The following is a 20,977-nucleotide window of genomic DNA, read 5'->3' as shown; positions in this document are numbered from 1 at the left end:
CTGCTAGCTGTTGCGAAGAACAGAGACATGCTGAGGTCATGAGTAAACACACAGGCTCGTCCACGGCTCAGAAGAGGGGGGGACTGGAAACACATCTGCTCTGCCTTTGATCCAAACTTCTGCGGCACAGCACGCCACTCACCTCAGCTGCCCACTCTGTGCCTGACTACAAAACATCGGCCACAATCCTAAACACTAGCTCTTCCTTCCCATGCTGCCCTCCTCGCTGTTGGTGCTGACTCACAAAGGGAGCACGTTTTTTAGGATGGATTTGAATCTTAAAACGTCAATAAGAAGAAAAACTTTGTTTATGAGATGCTTTTTGTTTGCTTCCCATGCAAATATAGTAGTTCTCAATAGGCCCTACCCCTGCAGAGCAACAGTGAGTTCTAGGTTTAGGATATATTAGGGTTATTTTAATCTCTTAATATTTTAAATAACAATTACTGTCAACCCCACATACTGTATGAGGTGACTCAACATCTCCAGACATGGATGTACGCATGATTAAACTGAAGTGCGTCCAACAACTTCTTCAACTTTCGTACCTGACATTCACACTGTCTCCACACACTGATTGGCCAGGTACCTGAAGTTTAGAAAGTAAACAGGGTTTGAATTTTTCTCTTAAACTGTTATTTTTGTTTCATTGTTTACACAACTAATTATTTAAGGTTTTCTTGTGTACTTAGTGTAGCACAGCAAATGCCTTCCAGTACAGACTGTCAGAGAACTTTTCACCCCGGGTTCAGGTGTGGCAGTTTGGAAAAGCTTTACATGTTCATGCCTTCAGACGAGGTTGTCCGACATGTCGCAAAAACTGGCTTGTTTCGAGCACACCTCAAGCTGAACTTGATCACTTAGGGCAGCAAAAACTTGTATGTGTCCGAGATGGACATACAATCACTATTAAGATTTATGTTTAGCATTTTAGCAGGTTAGCAAGTTTAAACGTAGATCCCCTTTTAGATCTGTTGCTATTCCCAGAAGCTACTGAGAGAATCTAAATTAGTTCCTACTACATGTCCGAACAAGATAACTTGCTAGTCACTAAATGTGTCTGAGCTTGGTGTGTATGTTTGGTGTGTTTACTAAAGCTTTTAATTGAATAAAGATGCCGGAGCCTGCTGGACATGGTGTTGATGAGAGCTGTGAGAGCTGTGAGACAGTAAGGTTGATGTAAAACCAAACAGATGAGCTAACACTTTGTAGAGTTGGTGGGCCCATTCCCATTTATTGAGATGTGGTTAATCATCACATAATATTTACATTTGTGGTATTTTGTATTGACTTTAAGTGTTGAAAATCAATGACCCATCTTACCCCCTACGCTACTGGAAATGACTAAATCTCACAATTTCCTCTTCTAACAGATCCACAGCTGAAAACATGACTAATGATAGCCCACAAGACTACAGTATGATGAAGTGTCTTACTGAGACGTTTGCTCTTACAGGACAAAAGGCCATCCATGATGTCACCTTAGTTCCCTCACAACATAACCCCCTGACCCTATGAGAAGTGCTAATTTTATGAGTCCACATTTCCACTGTGGTTAAGGATTTTTGTTCAACAAGTCACACAAAATGAAAACCGAAACATCCCAAAATACAGAGAATGTGGCATATTTTTGGGACAAGCAGGCTCATGCTGTCAGAAGTTGTGAAATAAAACACAGATGAACAACTATGACATAGAACTCCAAAGGCTCCATTATTTATAGATGGCAACATTATTAAGCGTTACATCAGTTGTGACTCACTGCATACGTTATTTTTTTTGTTTTTTAACTTTCTTGGCAACACTTAAAATGCCAAAACTGAAGTTTTTGACAAATTGGAAAGGAGCAAAAGATGTAAACAAATGATTGTTTTTGTCATGTGAAAAACCTTCGCCCTGTTGTCTGGTATCTTTCCCTTTACAAACCACATTCGAAGCTGGGCTAGTGAGAGCTCCACCACAAGACTCCCACCCTCCAATTCCCTATGCTTGTACTGTATGAGCCCAGAGAACCACATCCTGAGGAGAGGAACGCAATCGACAGCAATGCCTCCTTGAACTGGAAAATTGGTTACACAATCTGAACTTTTCACTGACGACTGTGCTGCTCCACTAAAAATATTACAATCACTGCTTTCATTGGAAGCCAAACTGTGGATAGTGCAGAGACCTATCAAAGGGGAACAATAGCAAAAGAAAAACAGCAGGCCGCTGATCATGGGATGTGATGGGAGAAATGTCTGTCCTTGATGTGAGTGCCAAGGCTCCGCCACCATTTCCCATAATACTCCTTGGACTTTGAGATCAAGTGGGCACTGACCAAAGAAGAGTAATCCATGATATGAAAGGACAAAATGGAACTACTATACCCTAAAAGGTCTTATGAGAGTACAACAAAATATATACAGTACAAATTCCTACCTGAAAATGACCCACCTTCATCTGAAACCAATCGATCAAGGCACATGAGAGTTAACTGCACACAATTAACTGAATATTCCTTAAAAAAGAACATTTATCTAAACTAGAAGAGTGTTGTTTTCTCAAGCCATGAGTGATACGCTTTAAAACGGATTAAATAATGTATTAATGATGCATTATATTTAGTGTATACCATACTATGTGTTTAAAACGTCCTGTGGTTATGGGGTAGACAAAATCCAGATGTCTTTAAAAGATTAATTGTACGTTCTGACAATGTCAACATTGACTGCATTGCAACAATGAGTTTGGATGAAAGTTGTAGAACTTATTGATTTTCCCAAGAGCTCAATTAGTTTTGGCTATATTTTCGACAACCCATTAATGTTGAGGCGAACATCCCACATTTGCGCTTGACAAATAAAACAACCCAAATTGTACTGCTCGGGAGAACTGGCAGAATTTGGGAGCAGTGACTTTTTGAAGAACTGGTGACTGTGCATCTTTGGACCCCACCTCACTTTTTCCAACCCCCTGCCTTCACCTCCTTCCACGCCTCACGTAACAAGGATCAGCAGTACATGTTAAATAGAGATCACATTTGGCAACACATCCCTATAATAACACACAGGCCCATGCAGGACTTTTCGCCAGGCGACTGGAAGAGGAAATAGAGGAGTATAAACAGCACTCACCGCGGCCAGGCTCAGGTTTCCATGGTGCGCTGAGGCATCCTCCCGACAGCTCACACACACTACATAGCGTTCAGGAAACACACGCATATCTGAAGGCAGGCAAAGAAACAACACAGACCATGCTAGTTAATAACATGGGCTCACCTCTAATTGTGAGTCAAAGTCAGACGGAGGGAACTGTGGTGGAGGTTTAAATGTACATCTACAAACACCAAGTATTCGGCTCAGACCGAGGAGAGAATGGCAGCTCAGAGATAACTGTTGAGCTTTATTAGCCGCGTAGGCAGCATGAAATATCTCAAAATGTTATGTTTACAACGGCTCTTGGCTTTTATAAGACTGTTCCATCGGCTTCGAAAGGAGGAGACCATTTACAACAACAATACTATTACACGCATTATATCATGACAATAAATCAAACTGTCAGTAAGCAATCCAGAACGTTTGTAACATTACTCTGTCTCCTGCATCGCCATGTGTTTCTCGCAGGCTCAATAAAAAAAGAATATTGACGAAAAAGTAACTTCTTGCTAGAACAAATAACAGGAGCATTGGCACAATCCTACAATATTCTCCATTTTGCATTCTTGATCCACAGAGCTTACCACCCTCTGTTCAAAGAGTTTACAGCTGTGGGGTATTAGTCGGTAAAAGCTCATATTCCTCCACTGTGGCCATTATTTAATACATTGGTCTTGCTTCACTTGTGTTGATCAGCAGTTTATAAACACAGCCAAGATACAAACTTTGGTTAGGAAGGCTCAAAACTTGCATACAAACACAAACACTTGCAGAGTGTAAACACACCTGGTGTGCAGTATTTGACAAGGATCACTTGGATTTGGTATACCAAATACTGGTTTGGTTTGGATGTCAAGTATTAACTTGCCAGATTACCAAACAAAAAGCAGAAGGAAAAAATCTTGGCCTCTACACATGTACACTGTAAAATAAAACAAAAAGCGTGTTGACTTTTATACATAGAGTGTGCTCAGAGGATATTCCACAAGCATCTCTTTAGACCTACACCAGTGAAAGTGTAAAATGTACTCAATTGATATCTCGTTAAAGAACAGGCAGATTGCCATGACATTTACTGAGAATATTATGTCCCGTATGGAATAAATGACCTTATGGCTGCTCCCGTTTTTATAGTTTTTGATCAACTGAGAGAAGAACAAGTGTTGGAATGTTTGTGTGAGATGAAAATAAACCTAATCAGAAAATACCACTGCATTCTGATTGGCTAATTATAGTATTAGATCCTATCCTATCCTTCCTAAGCTGATTCAAAACAGAATAAATACTTTTTAACCATCTGTATAATATATGATTGAACTTTAACATGGCCGGACCACTCTGTACAGCTAACTTAGAGGACTGAATTACACAACCTTTGACCCCAGGAGACGGGCTCTAATTCGATGCGTAACGGACCCGCTGAGAGAAGCCGTCATCTCAGTCTGCAGCAAGTCAGTGCTGCCTCAACATTCAGGCCCCAGGGGAACAGATATTAACTTTACTGACAGGAAGAGAGCCATGTTGGTCCCATGAAAAGGTGGCCAAGGGTCACAGGCACTAGATGGGCCATGGAGATAGATTCTCACTGCCCTCCATAGACGGCCCTCCAATCTTTCTCTCTCTCCCACTCTCAGTAGCACTCTCGAGGGAACCACTTAATGGCTGCCTGTTCTCAACAACCCCCCGAGCAGGTAGGGACGGGACATTAAAACAAGTGAGGGGGAGAAAAATCAACATGCAGACCACAGATGACTTGCTCTTTCTGTGGGAAATTTGGCTGAGTATGAGCCTTTGAGATGTCTATTTCTGATTCATTTAACTGGGTATTGATTCTTTATAACATGGAAACATGTAGGTTACATACCCCCATAGAGCTGCTTCACGATACATCTGAGGTTGAAGTGCCGTTTCAGAAAGTTTGCAACCAGGTGGAAACTTTTTCCTATAAAAAAAACAAGACAGAAACACAGTTAAGAGTTAGAAAAAATACTGTGCATGGGACACTATTGCCAAGATAAAGTAGTTAAGGGGTTAATCAAAGAACAAACTATGTAAATAGTTGAATTCCGAATCAAAGCCAAAAAAAGGGAAAACATTTCAGGGATAAAGCTCCTTTAATTAAAAAAAAAAGCTCAATCTCACAAATGATTGTACTGTAAAGTCTATATTCTTAAAATACAATCCGTAAATGTCCCGGCGATCTTAATCTCATGCTCAATCCAAGGGCCACACTGACTGCCACATCCCTGCAGTAACAAACTATTCATTCTGTGTTAATCCAGCTGACCTCCCAGTTGGGGACAACAAGAGAAACCACCTCTGCTCCATTTGTCATGGAATGTTTGTCATGGTATGTAAGAAGTGCCGGGCAGAAACACAGGCCTGTTGCCTCATCTGGTAAGAATTTGTTGATTTGAAGCAAGGGTCGAGCAAACACGCTATGCAGTTGCTCTTTGTAAACAGGACAAAAGTTCTGGGAAACTGACAGTGGCTGCCTACCCTTTTGTACCTTCTAGGTTCCATTTCCCTCTTCTCCATAAAATCCCTCTTAACGTTTTATTCTCTTTGACTTGGACATGTCTGCTCATTTATTTTTCTTATTTGGCGTGGTCATGTAGCTGTTGCCGTGTGGAAACCTCCTTAAGTGCTAACTATGGGGATTTCTGGCATTAAGGTCAATTAAAGGATTACACATCTTCCATAGTTTGAGAAAAATCCTGACCTCCTGCACTCAAGGCTTTTTCAGAACTCCCTGGATAATGTCAAATATGAACTGTCATCGAGCAAAAAACGAGGCTTTGAAAATCTGACATTTTGTAGGGGAGGTTTTCACCCGTCGGCAAGAACACTGACAGACACTCATAAATAAAACATGGACAACTCTCCTGTAGAAGTGGATCTACAGCTATGACAAATACAATATGTCCCACACTTGTTGTTACTGTACAACACCCAGGGCAGGCTGCAGGTTAACAGCGTTGTGTAAGGGGGTCTTCATTAACATTCCTCCAGGTCCGCTGGCTGATGTCATCTCAGCACCAATTCAAAGCATTAATTATGGTCTTCAAAAAGCAGCCGACTCGGGATTCTTTGGATAATGACATGTAATTACAGAGACAGTGTGTCACAAAACTGCCACAGGTATACGCTGGCCAGTGATTAACCGCCCACCATGACTTTCTTTTTCTTACTGTTTGTGGATGAATCAGCCACTAGGATCACTTCTTTAGCAAACACATCTTATAGTGGAGAAATAAACAATTATAAATAAAAGAATACAGCAGTAAATCAATTCAACAAACCAAGCTCCATCTGTCAACTGCAAATAAATCCTTTTAATTCAAGTTAATATCAGTTCAAATAAAACTACATTTAGAGATCAAAGGGCCTTTGAAACATGAATACCGGTTGTTACCATGATACTGAGCAATTACGATCAATATTTTTCCAAAGATAATAAAATCAAATTGGAACCTAGGTGACAGGCTACACCTATGGGAACACATCTGATCCTCAAAAGCTGTTAAGTAAAGATTCAGCCTTCAGCTAAATCCACAAGTTCCACAGCTCAGTCAAGATGTGTGAACATACATAAAGTCCCTCAGAGACAGAACAAAATCTAATCCATCACATTATAGTCAGTGTTAGACTCCTTCTCTGCCCCGTTATTTTTCATTCCCATAATCAGGGAATGATTTATACCCCAGGGCAACAACTCAAGACATTCCCCCAGCTCTGAAGAGACAAATAAGAGATTAGACAGCTTTGGGTCAAACATAAATAGTGATTAATAGGAATCATTGGCAGATCTCAACAAAAATCCAATAAATTGATAGTAAATTTCCATTATCAGGAAAATCGTGGCTATTCTAACATGGTAGAGAAGTTGAAACAGTAAGAGATAATTGCATAGCAAGAATAGACACTGAGTGCTAACTTGGCTTTAAAGGGGCCGTATTATGTCTTGGGGGATTTTCCCTTTCCTGTAGTGTGTGATATTATGTTTTGTGTATGTCAATTTTCTATAAAGGCTGAAATCCTGAACATCAATGTATAATTCATAGTAGATTTGTGTCTTTTTGTCCATGATGCAGTCGAGCATTACCATTAAATAGTATTTGGGTTGCTAATATTTTACACAAGCTGCTGACATATTGGTTTTGCACTAGTATGATCTTCAGCAAGTGAAAAACATGTTGGATTGAAATCAGTACATTTACATGGCCAAACAACCAAAAGATGAGTCATTCTTGTGGACTGTACAGTACAAAGTGGACGTCTTGTTGAACCAAGAGAAGAATGATTATCGTGTTGGTGAGTATAAAATGAGTCATGAGTATAAATGCTATTGGAGTAGCTCTCTCACTAAATTGTCTTTAGAGTTAGGGTCTTTGGAAGTCTGTCCCTTAATAATTGATGTTCATAAAGTATGTAGGACGAGTCAGCAAGCTTTAAATAGAGGGCTTAATTGATCCCAAAGGAATTTGCATCAACACACTGTATGCTATGCTGAGCAAGTTAGCTGCATTCCTTTATTGGAAAGAACTTCAGATATTGTATTATTCTTAAAATAGGGTCCAGTCGTCATCTATCGCCAGTTCTGGATGATTAACCAGAGAGGAATGCAGATCTGTATCTCTGTTGTGTTTTCTCTGCCCATTCTGGGTTCTGAAGGGAAGCATTATTCATTGAAAAATCATGGCTTTCTATATTTTCAGAAGCTTAGATTTTTGTTCCTTAGACTCCTTGGCTTCATAACAATTCTTATTGGTGTCCCTGGTGGGCCAAGCTAGCCAATTCCCAGGACAAGTCTGACAGGGACGTCTGGACACAGAGTTGGGAACCAGAGCAACGCCATGGCCCGAGACATCAGCTGTTGCTCCAACTTAATAACGTCCTGCAAAGCACAGAGTTGCTCTTGGCCCTCTGCCCGGGTCCTCTCGTGCTAAGCTTACATTCATGTTTCTCTCTCACAAACAGTTTGCTAGTGCCTCCTTTGGGAATGAGTGGCCCCTTTCTGTGGCAACTGTGGCCCACAGTGGTGCAATACTCAAATCTGCAGAGTCGAGACTTTAAAGGATTTCATTTGTACTTCCTGCAAGAGAAGATCGCTTTGCTTAATTGTTTTGAAACTCGATGAGCAACAATATTATGACAAGGTCAAATCAAACAGTAAACAAGCCAGCACGCCATGTTTTCAAAAATGTGGTAGATAAATTCAAAACCACTTGTATAGAGATACTTATACCATCTTGTAATATACCACAGAACAACTACGGAAAAAAGACAGACTCCACAGTGCTGGTGCCAAGGCTAGAATACTGTACTATCGAGACACACACACGCACACGCACACACGCACACACACACACACATCCCTGCAGCTTTCACCGCTTCCTGGGAAAACAATGAGAGGAAAGAAAAGTCAACAAACCAAAAGGCATCAAGAGTGACGAGGACTGTAAAAGGGAACAGAAAGGGGTGAGAAGCTCTCAGAGCAGGGTCAAAGGTAAGCCCCCATGGAACAGACTTCATTAACTTCAGTTATATCCTGAGGAGATCATTAAAACAGCCATAGCAAACACAGCCTTCTTCTTCTCGCCATCCGCATTCCTGGCAGCCCATGCAGTTGTGACTCCTGCAGGACTCCATGAGAATTTCTGGAGAGCATTAAAAGTTTTTTCCGTGCATTCGGCTGACCGCAGTGTGTCCAGGGCCTTCAACAGGAATAAAAAATAGTTGTTTATCAATTACTCAATCCATGTTAGCTAGAATTTGTGAAAATAACTTGAAAACCCAAGTTTATTGCATACCACCAAGGTGAACAAAGAAATCAAAAATGGCTGCAAGCACAGGTAATTCGGAAGTAATTTAAATACGAAGGATTTTGCAAAACTGTATGTGCCTGGCAGTAATGAGCATAAAGGGTGTTTTAACATAGTGTGCTGTTTTTAAAGCAGTTTTTTCACAAAATAAAGGTGTTACGTGGTAATTAATTGATATACCAATAATCATGTCTGACACAGTATGTAAAAAGCATTTTAGCATAATCAGGGTAAAACGAAGAAATACAGTTAAGGAAACCAATTTCTTTGCTATGCATGATGATACTTTTTACATAACTAAAGTATCATCATCGCACAGCAGCATGACCAGAGTATGGAGGGAAAGATAATAACTTGTAAATTAAATTAAATTAAGATAAAAGGCTAAATCAGATTGTTCACAATGGATGTGTATATACATAGGAAGTGAAATTTTGGCTAGTTATTCAAATGTTTGCACCAAAAATAAAAAATAAACTCTTCAGGATACAGCTAATATTCTTTATACACTTTTATTATGCCAAAACTGCTTCAAAAAAGGACACTGAGCAGGAAAGAAATCCCACTAGCTGCATGTAAACTACTGTAACCTGGTTACTGCAGTGCATGTAAAGACATTCTCAGTTTTCCTGCGGTAACCTGATTCCTCCTATTAACCACGTTTTTAGCATGCATGTAAATGTAGTGACTGTGTGTCAGGACAACTGCAATTCCCACGCAAACCCCTTTATGAACAGGAGTTGAATCAGCAGGACAGTCAGACATCAGTGCCTGAGAATCCTGCTCTTTTGACATCTCCGCTTTGATGTGGACCCCCTCCCTCTTTCCTCAAGTGTGGGTGGAGAGTTGGGGCTTAGAGCGAGAGAGAGGGGTGGAGTGGAGGAGGATGAGAGAGCTTGAGGAAGTTACCCATATGCAAGTGGGGGCTTTCCTGGAAGGACATCACTCTCTGTGTGTAACTGTAACTACGGCCGTGGCGGAGCACTGTGCCTTATCATCCTGCACAACGTCCACCTGAAACAATATTTGTACATGAGTGTTCAATTTAACATTTGGGTGACCCCTTCATCGCAGTTACAAAATACGCCGCAGCATGGTAGCTCAGGCCAACCCATAATGCAGCATGTGACTAAAGTGGTGGGGAGCATTTTGGAGCACAGAGCAATTATCGAGGGAAAAAATCCATTTCTCAGAAACATAATATGATGAGAGAGATGCAGTCACAATACAAAATGTCATATTTAATCATCATTAAATCTTAATTAGCCGAGGGGCCACAAATCTCTATAAGTGCTGCCATTGTTTATTATTTAAGAGCATTCAGAATGAGGAGGATGCAAAGTGCTTATTTAGCAATATGCTCCTCTGGTTTAATGTTGTGCAGATCAGTTTTTGGACTTTAGTTCTGCACTGTGACTTTAAAGTCCAAGATTGGGTTCTCATTGGATACAGGCTGCTGGGCTTTTGCAAATCTGCAAGCATATGTTTATATCTCCAAGTAGGTGAATCGTGGCACACATGGCAATTATATCTGAGGTTATGCTACTGGGGACAAATGATAAAAAGCAGGTAAGGCCATGCAAAGAAATTATGCAAGGCAATACATCTATTGCGATCAAAGCGACTGAAAAATGAAACTGCATTGCGTTTGTTAAATGCCATTTTAGGGTGACCTTTTCCTGCCCACACAAGGCATATATGGCAGCACAACATCTGTCCACAGGAAAAACCACAGAGCTCACGAGAGCACATGACATGGGTCCATTCTTCTAAACTGGAAGCAAAGAGCAGAGGGGAAACAATGACATCCTCTGAAACCTTTAGGTAATTGCTAGAACTACGCATTCTGGTCATGCAGAACACACAGCATGAGTTCAAGAAAGTGTGTGCCATCTCCAGACCAGAATGTGGTGAATGGGAACAGTCACATGAATGTGATCCGTGCTCAGGCTCAGACTCAGGCCTTAATTATATGGGAACAGAGTGTGGTGTGACAGCTATGGCTGGGAGTGCGGTTGTGTCCTAGGAGAGTGCAGCTGACCCTGCGGAGAGGGAGAAGGAGAGAAAGTGGGAAAACATAAGGAAGGCGACAAGAGGAGAGAAGAGCAGACAAAGAAGGCACAGAAGGCACCGGCAAGGAGAGGAGGAAGTGATAGAAGTGTGAAAATGCCAAGGAAAAAGAAAAGAGCGAAAGTGTGATTGTAGTGTACAATAATAGGGAAGGGGGGGTTAACATTGGAGTCAGACTGTCCAATGTATTGCTGCTGAGTAAGGCCAGGGGCTTACAGGAAGGATTTAAAGAGCCACAGCAACACCACAAAGCACCAGGGGAAAGGGGGTTGCCCAGCAGGGGCCAGGGGAGGGAGGGCGAGCCAAGAGAGGGTCAAACTGTATGGAGTGGCTACTCTGATCAGGATCCATTTCCAGCCTGGGCCTTGGAATTCCTTTGTTCCTGTCACAGGTCTCCGTTTCCCACTCGCCTTAATCCCAGCCTGCCTCACGCCCAGTAACACAGAGCGGGGCAGGTAACTCTGCCACATGCATGCCTCTCTATTTACAGAGCAGTCCCCACATAACAGCCACTCACAGAAATAGTAAGGGCTGTGGAAGCATTGAGAAGACACAAGGTGGGTCAATACAGGTTGTCACTTTCAAAGTACTTTCTGCATGCTGTGAACTGCTGCAGTCGGGCCCTTTTTGATCAAACACACATACAACAGTTTTTCTAACACTCACAATTTGACTAAATAACTCTTCAAAATCTGATAAACTGTTTCGGCCTTCAAAGAGCCCGAGAAGCCAAACAAAACGCAACCTATGACATGGCGGTGCAAAAATTAACCATCTCCCTTTTAGTCTCTACTCATCCTCCGCATTCTTCACAGGGAGGGATGGTCATTCGTAAACACATTCTCCAACCGTAAAGCTATCCAGCAACACTTGTGCTTTTTTCCCGCATTGGCCGTGGCCAGGCTGCCTTAAGCCCCCTTCATAGGGCTGCCAAAAGGAGTCAGTGGTACACTGTGCAGCACTCGCAAAGCCCTCTCCCACGGCTATTAGTGACCATTCATCTGGGGAGCCTGGGAAAATGCCTCTCCAGCCTGCCGTGGCCATGGGGAAAGAGGCTGGCAGGTGTTCCCTCCCCCTAAGCCCTGGCACCTGTGCAGGGAGAGAAAGAAGGAACCAGCTCTGCCATGGCTAAAATGGACTCAAGGTGCCACTTTGCCAGTACTCCGAGTGGTAGGAAGTTCTCAAACTCCAGTGCTAAGATATACCCCAGCTTGGCCTCGCTTGGAAAGATCAATGCGGCTGTATCGATAATAATCGTAGACGCAAGCCATCTGGTAATGTGCTTTGGCAGTTTTAAATGGCATGTTAACTAAATCCGTGTAAAATGGCCCTTCTCAGTTTACACTCTTCACACTTACACAAATATATACACCATTATGGACAAAAAAAATCGTTATCCCCTTGAGGTAAAACAATACTAGTACAATAGCAAACGGAAATCCAAATAGAACACAATCAGCAGTACACAAAATCTAATCTACAGTGAGTTTATCGGTTATGTCTGCCAAATACTTGTTGGGCAGTATGTACAGCACGTTTTGTTGTGCCATGTCTGAAGTGAAACGTTTTTCAATGGCATCTCTAGGAGGACAACTGTGACACTTGTGCACTAGCTTCCTTCCTCGAATATCAATTCAAATGACAAAAATGTATTCCTCAAAGCACAGAGAACCTATTATCCACTCATTTTCAATCTGTAATTACCCTGAGAAATGTGGGTGTGTTCAACACGGTCTACCAGGGAGAATGCAACAGGCCTCTCCCAAGCTCTCCTTCCCTGAGCTTCTAAAGTCTAGCATGTCCATTTCTGCCTGTCCAGAGCCAAGATGTTTGGTGGGAAAAGTTCCCCCTGTTCATCTCTCTGAAAACATAAATAAATCACATCACTATGAGCTAATCATGAAGTCTCAAGTAGCCTGGGTAAAAAAAGAAAAGAAGGGGGGCTGGGATTTGACAGTTGAATATTGGCCTCTGCAGCTGAGATACGAAGAAAATGACTGGATTTATGTTGGGCAGAAGACACAGATAAGCCCCCCTCTGACATGTTTACTGGGTGCAATACGCACAGACACATATGCACCCACACACATACATAAATACAATAACCCATAGAGATAACTCAGATACAAGCATTTGCACTAAAAGGCCTTGGAATGCAAAAAGCTGTTGATGGCTCATTTGAAGTGCCAACAGCTGAGGCTGTTACGCTTCTCTTACTGCTGTCTGTTGGCGGAAGCCCCTGTGATTTCACACTGGCACCAGCTCAAACACCGCCTCATACAAGACCCACAATCCTCCTCCCATACCATCCTGCACATAGCACCACACACCATCCGCCTATTCTTGGCCCAGACATCAGTACCACCCCGCCTGACACCTTTCTATGTGCTACAACATGCATGAGCACACGATCCAGCACATGTCCCACTTCAGGGTCTCTAACATAATTCTGCTCACAAGTGTCATAATGCTACGCACAGCTGTAAAAAAGGTCTTCTGCTGAAACAGATACATGTAGAAAACCTGCTTCCACTTTCCACTATGGACGGGGCTAAAAGTCCTGTTAGGATTAGCATGTTAGCGTTTGACCTGCTCGCAGAAAAGACGACCCCAGTACTTAATACCTACCCTGAGGTTTGCTGGGCTTCCCTTCCTAAGCCTATAGTCTGTCCTTCCCTTTTTATGGCTCCTGCATGCCTGCTAACTTCTCACAGTCACAGTCTCCACCTTTACTGCTCTGCCGCCTCCCTCACATGGGACAATGAAAAGACCAAGAATGTGATTACACTCACTTAAGACCTTTAACAGGACTAGAGCACATGAACTGTGTGGGCCTGTTTGAGGCGCGATACCTTTTCATGTTCTGAGAGGGGGGAATTTCTCCAGTATGGTATGGAGTCATGTTCCACTGGTTACATTCTTTTTGGCAATGCTGCAAGGAGCTTAATCATTTTTACATGCATATTTCCTGCTGAAATACTGATAGTCCCCTTGTTCACACAGGGAAATTGATGTGTGTGCATATGTGTGCGTGTGTGCGTGTGTGTAGCCTCAGTCTGTGATCTCCATCATTAGAGATGTCTGTCTCTCCTCAGTCTGTCATGGGATATATGAGACAGGCTATTCTGTAACCGTACACTGTCAGCCTGTTCACACCTAGCCCAGGGGGAGGATATATCTCTCCAACGCACTGTCACTCCTTTTGATTCTCAATGTATCTGATGAGTATCAGCGCCTCTGTGCTCGTACGCACCCAAATACATGCTACAAGTATGCAAATGCTGCCTTTGACGTCAACACTTTCAATTAAAAAAAACAACAAGAGTTGAATAATGTACACATGTATCTGTGTTTGAAAACAAATGCACATGTGAACGCAGGGTTTGAGTCAGTGGGGAGTAGCGTGAGAGGCAGAGCTGCAGCCACAGGAGAAACTTTATGGAGCTCACTGCCCTGTAATCCCACTCTCTCTGCCCTGCTGAGTGAGCCTGTTTTAACTGCCCTTAACTGCTACCTGTGACAAACCTGTCTGCCTTACAACACGCAGCCGGGGGTTCTTCTGAAGCAGGGCTTACAGTGCTTCAAAGGCATGTGCGTGGGTGGCTGAGGGAATGTACTTGGATAAATAGGGATGAATTGAATTGGCCGAGTCAAATTGAAACATCATTTATATGTGACCATGGGCAACTGTTTTTGAGTGTCAGGCTAACTACGGGTACAGATAAACACAGGTGTGCCAACCCCACGAAGGGCTGCAAACATTAGCCCTTTTTAATGGACTTACATTATGTGCCAAGTTAAACAGTGCAGCACAATATAAGAACTCATATCAGCTCTCGCCTACTGGTCACACCCTGGGCGTAGAGAGCCACCGTGTCCCAACTAGTTCTGTTGTCTTTTCTCCCACACTTTAAAAAAAAAGGTGGCTGCAACATATATTTTAAAGTGTTTTATAACTCCATTCCCATCCTTCTCAAGGCTCAGTGGCTCACTCCCATGCACGCAGCCATATCTCTGCACTGAGGGCAAAGGGGATAAATAATGGATTGAGTTCAAATCCAAAGTAAACTATTTTTCCTATTCAAGAGTAGATGATAGACACACCTAATACAAGGCAAGGGAAGACAAAGATGACTGCATTCCTGAAATGTGAGCAACAGGGAAATCAAAACATTGTGCGCATTAGATAATAACAATTGAGACAAACTAAGCAGTAAACACAAGGAGAAGCAATGTGACACACATTATGGTGTGTTACCTTTAACCAAAAAGGCTGGAGCAGGTGGCAGCTCTTTTTTCTGTTTTGGCTGCCTTCTGTTGTGGAGGGACTCTGCGTACTGCCTCACTCTGCGGTCCACAGCATCTCGTACCAGGGTTGTAACTTCCTACAGTGTGAAAATATTTCAGATTTGCAACATCTTTCTCAACTTCAAACACAGATTTTCTTTTTATCTGACTTAGATTAATGAAATGCAAAAGAAGACAACAGGAGAGAAGAGTCTCATTTGGAAGGTCAAAAAGGTCATTCAACAAGTGGCGATGAGAACCATTTTGCGACAATGAAAACCCCTAACAAGATCAGACAGAAGGCTCAGAGTCATTTTAGATTCCACGCTGCTGCAGACTTTTGAAAAGGCCCCAAGCAGAACAGAAGCCTTACATTCACGCGCACACTTTATTCACACGCACGCCCTTCTGCCTGTGTCTGTACCTCGATGTGGTGCGTAGTAAACCAGCTGGTGTCCTCTAGGCCGGCCAGGGGCAGAACGTGGAGATCCACCAGCACAGCAAAGTTCCCACACTGTAACACAAAGAGGAAGGACAGCCACAGGTTGCTGAGGGGAATTGAGCTTACAGACAACAAAGGAAATCAGAGTGTGGGTGATTGACAGCGAGACAAACCACAACGACCCCCCAATGTCCTCAAACATCACCCCAGGCCTCTCACAGCACTGCCCTCCCTCCAGTTTCTCTGTCTAGCCATTTCTTTACCAATCTATATACAAAAAAACTATGGACCTGTCTGCCTAATCATAATTCTCCTCTCTAAGAATATATTGTTGTTCTGTAAGCTATACCAATAAAGTCACTGCCTCACGTCCCAACAGGCTGTGCAAAAAAGTCTGACGATGTACCACATAAATTAGGATTATCCAACTATGTATCAAAGTGGTTGTAAAACCCCACAATCTAACCTAAAGCACTTCTGCACTACAACTTTTGAGTGCTGTAGAAAGCTGAGTAGAGGGGCTGCAGAGTGGATTCCTGAAGCGCTACGTCACCGTGTCAATGACAATAAGCTACAAGGGACATGGAGGCCAGAAATGCCGCGGCTGGTTAAGTTGCTGTTACATCTTTCTCAGGCTAGCCTGATTATGGTTTACACATGAGTGCAAAAGCTGCCCACTGCAGAGAGCAAATGGATGTGGGTCTCGTGTGAACTTCGCCTCTGCCTGGACAAGGAAGTAATGGATGGACTGAGACCACCCACAACCTGACACAGAGGAGCAACAACTGCCCAAAGACCCACAGTGGTCATTCAGCAAAAAAGCATTGAACTGTATGGGGTAGCAAAAACAAAGTCATATAAAGACAAAACCAGACACAGATTTCAAGCTCTGCAGCGCAGAACTGGCAGAGAGTGTGTACAAACAGAAGAGGTTATTCATTTAGTAACAGGGGATACTTACGCACACTAACAGCTTTGTTTTGGGCCAGGCGATTCCCACTGGGTGAAAGTATTGCAGACAGAACGACTAAACTTCACAACCCAGACTGAGGGATGTTCTTACAGCCTCGCTCTGTGGATGACGCGGAGCAAGAATTAGCAGGGTGTGTGCGGGAAGGCCCCACTACTTAGGACCTAATTCTAGACACAAGCCTACACTTCCCAACTCCATCCAGCTGTCCCCTTCTCTTAAAAGGAGTCAGGTTAGCTCCTCCGTCGAAGAAGAAGATTGAGAGTGCTTTATTGATAACATCGGATCCAATGACATTAAATGTCTAAATAATGCGCCTGAGCAAATCAAGCTCACCGTTTTTTTTTTTGCGTTTTCCTTTCTCAGGGACTTTTCTCCAATAATAATTTAAGTGAAGCTGCTTTCTTACTTTTCCTTACAGGTTACCCAGAGGAGAGGGCGCCCCCATATGACTGAGTAGGGAATTTTCCGCTCAATTTCAGTCATAGCTTGCACTGTTTTTCACGGTTCTTTTGTAAGATGTGTCAAGTCCTAAAGCCCTTATGTGTTCCAACTTGTTCTTAAGTATGTCTAATTGGCATCGGTGTCACCAAGACTAATGGGAAAGTGATGTTATTATAAGTTCCTTAGAAATGCAATGCATTCATCTGTGATACTCTGACTCATACCTCCATATCTTTGAAAATGTGAGAATCAAAATAAAGTACAAACATCAGGATGTGATAGAAAACTGTTAAATACTGAATTTTCTCTATTAAAAAAAAAATGCTTTCACAAAGACAAAACTCCATGGACCAGAACCGAGCCCCCCCTTATGTGCAAGCTCATCTTGTATAAAATGTATGCATGTTGCCTGTCAGAATCAGCTCGTCCCCACAGATCTTCAGCTCTTTGTCTCACAGCGGCCCACGGATGACTGGTGGTTTCAGCTCACTGCCTTCAACAATCACCAGTGTGTGGGAAAGCCTAGCAACAGCGGGTCAGCCCTTGTCAATCAAAACACAGGGAGCGACTAACGGATGACCCTCACCCTGGTATCTTGGGGTTGGACTTGACACACGTTGGATGGGTCCTGGAATTCTGATCCTGGTCTTTGACTTTGGAGACTGAAGAAAGGCTTTTGGGATGAGGAAAGCAACTCTGCCACTATGCATGAGATAGCAGTTTAATATAATAGTGTAATGGCCTCGCAATACATCTTGTGAAACTTATATATTGACAATGTGTCAGAAAATTTGAAAATTACCTCAATGAAAATGTTGAGGTCGTAGTTAAATGTATCGCGGCATTGGACTGCTGCAATAGAGAATTTTTGAATATGTTGACCCCTGCACGTATGTTAATCCTAATAGGGGCCACAAGATCACATTGCTCACAAGCTAATGCGAGCTCAAAAGAGCGACACAAGGTTAATTTGACCGATATCATGGAAAGAAGAGAGCAGTGTAGGGAGTGCAGCCCTGATGGAGACGCGGCAGGGTGAATCCCCTAAAGTTAGTCTTTCTTTTGGGCTGGAAGCCAGACATCTAGCAAGCGCTAGACTAACTTCCTTTTATCACATTAGAGCAGCAGACAAGACCCAACTGGGAACTGGACATTAATGATAAACATTGGTCCGTTCCTGACACAAAAACAGCATGTGATTCCCTGGGCTTCTCAGAAATGGGGAGATTTTTTTTCAGTAAAGCATCAAACTAATGCAATAACCCTAATAAGAGCAAATACATTTGCTCAGTGAATCTGGCCCACATTTCCTGCAGAAGTGCCAATCTTTGAGCGAAGGCTGCACTGTTGAGGTGCAGTTATCAGAGCCTTTACAAAGGGAGGTTGTGTTGAGTGTGGCAGATAAGACAAAAAAAAGAAGCAGAATCTATTTCAACACAAAGGCTCATACTACAATCATATCATGGGGTCTAAATGTGTCCAAGGAGTGACCTGTGGATCTCTAAGATGAACTCTGCCATGAACTATGACCCCCGCTTTGGCCCCTCTTTGGTGAGATCACTGCGAGCGGAATAATACTGTGTCAGATGATGCAGTAATACGGACCTTGTCTTCCTTGAAAAAAGTTATTTGAAAGAGCCCGAAAAAATCCATAGAAAAGTCTCCATAGAAAGAGTCACCAAATCCCCCCATTGGGGCCTTTCTCTACAACACCCTCTTTAAAGTACAACAAGCAGAACCCTGCAGGATGAATTAACCTAACATATTTGTTTATCAAATTCATGAGCGCTCCTATTTTGTGTTATTTGCTTTGACTTTGGCAATACTCTGCAACTGTTGGAAAGACAGGTTTGATAAAGGGCCAAATTCTAGAGGAAGTTAGTCCTTTCATACAGACTAAAGTGGGCCAGCACTGCTTTGTTCCCGGTCTTGCTTTTTAGGGAAATGAACAGAGGCTGAAGGCTGAATGAGAGGCGGCAAGGAGTGCTACTTAATACCAAATCCTTTATTGTGCCATCTTTTGTGCGCGGTCACACGGTGAATGAATAGGACGGAATCTTCCTGCAGGCTAAGCTCAACTTCTCTATCCTAATTCTTTCCACTGCCAATCTGATTGTCATGATCTGCGAGGAGAAAAAAGGGAAACCATTTCAGACCCAAGCTGCTCCCAGGTCAACACCAGAAAATTCCTTCATATTTTCTGTCTGCAAATAAACACTCAAACCGATCGACGGCTCCTTTTGGTTTTCGGAGCTCTGGTCTATATCACTCTCAGTTCCCAAAACACTCTCTACCTTCCCTTATCTCTCTCCCAGACCCGGCTCTTCATCCTCCCGTCTGTGCAGCTCCAAGTTGGGCACGGGGCCCAAACCCTGCAAGCAGCTTCACCCGCCTCCCCACCTCGCTGCCCTTTGCCATTACTATCGCGCCGTATAAGAACCAGACCTTCTCGGACTGCACTTAGCTCAGAGGCTAACACTAACCAGCCGCAGATGTTTACATTGGGAGAGAAGGGGCAGCAGATGCGGTCTCACTCAATAAAACTTGCATCTCTCCCTTTGTCTCTCTTTTTTTCTGACGTTCTCTCCCTCTTCCTGCAAGTCTGCAAAGAACCCAGGGGAGCTCTTTAGATCTGTGGGTGTGACAATCTTGCTCTCGGGCTTTATTTGTCTCATTCCCAGCACTCTCTGAGTCACCTGGGTTTCCCCTTTTGACAAAAAAAAAGGAAAAGAGAGTTCACTTCTCAATTTTTCCAACTGCCAGATACTGAGAGGTGAAGCTTGAGACTTGATTATTTTGAAAGCGAAGGTTATTTAAAGATAGTTCGGGGAAGTGTTTTGTGTGCCAACCTCCCTTTATTCAGGTGATTGTTAGCACACCTGATTCCTCTTTATTTGATAATAAAAAGACACACAACCCAGGAGAGGAATTCCAGCAGCAAGAACAGACAGGAATATCTCCAGGTAACACACAGCAAACAAAACCCAGGAAGACACATCCTTGAGAAATTGATAGATTGAGAGAAATAGCAAGCTGAAAAGTGGTGGCCTCATTATGAAAATAATGAACAGAAATGTAAGGCAGTGCTGAGATGAAAAGGGAGGGTTTTTTTTGTTATCCTTGTCGCAGTCTTTTTTGAAAGATTCCCCAAGTTGGAAAGTGTCAAAATATTTCTGCAATGATTTTGTACAGAGGCAGGATGTGTGGTCCAATATGAGCTCATCTACAGAGTGACAACAACACTAAACAGCATGTAAGCCTCTGACATTAAACTGCTCTGTGATACCTCCATTTTTGTATTCTTAAAAAACACTTTTGTCCCAACTTACTGCATTAGATGGTTAGAAAGTCAGCAGTGCACATTGCTAATAGAAGGCAGATTGAAGGGCTCTGCTGCAGTAATGTCCTGGCAGACAGCGAGCGCTTCAGTGGATCAGGGTTTTAGCCTGTAGCCCCTTTTCGGGAGGTCTGAGAAGTGGCAGGTCACTATATAGTCTAAGCCTACTTAAGAAGGAGCATACCACCACCTCCTGCAGTTTCACAGACAAGGGAGAGAGCTGCTTTGAAAACATTTTAAAGGGAAAAAATCTAAAAACACACTGCTAAACATCCGACTAAACATGGCGTGGCGTATCCAAGAACATAACTCAAAGCTGCTCAAACGATGCTTGCTCTCTGTGCAAGCCAGCAAACAATGATTTCAACATGCGCAAAAAAGTCTCTGTGCAGAATTGTTTTCTTCAATCTTCTGGGAAGTTAATTCTTTTATTAAAAAACATGGCAGTATTAGTGTTTATTTTGC

At 42.8% G+C, this 20,977-nt stretch overlaps 1 protein-coding gene across 1 annotated transcript in view; it reads right to left on the bottom strand.

Annotated features, from left to right (window-relative positions):
* The window catches only part of slx4ip (SLX4 interacting protein), a 29,869-nt gene that overhangs the window by 6,319 nt on the left and 2,573 nt on the right, over nucleotides 1–20,977 (bottom strand). The window contains 4 exon segments of the mRNA XM_063874855.1: nucleotides 3,117–3,205; nucleotides 5,002–5,079; nucleotides 15,291–15,417; nucleotides 15,744–15,833. Of these exon segments, the coding sequence (XP_063730925.1) occupies nucleotides 3,117–3,205; nucleotides 5,002–5,079; nucleotides 15,291–15,417; nucleotides 15,744–15,833 (384 nt within the window).

Source organism: Eleginops maclovinus, chromosome 22 (assembly GCF_036324505.1).
Source record: "Eleginops maclovinus isolate JMC-PN-2008 ecotype Puerto Natales chromosome 22, JC_Emac_rtc_rv5, whole genome shotgun sequence".
Taxonomy (NCBI): domain Eukaryota; kingdom Metazoa; phylum Chordata; class Actinopteri; order Perciformes; family Eleginopidae; genus Eleginops; species Eleginops maclovinus.
Note: the sequence above shows the minus strand (reverse complement) of the source record. Positions and strands in the feature narration are given on the sequence as shown.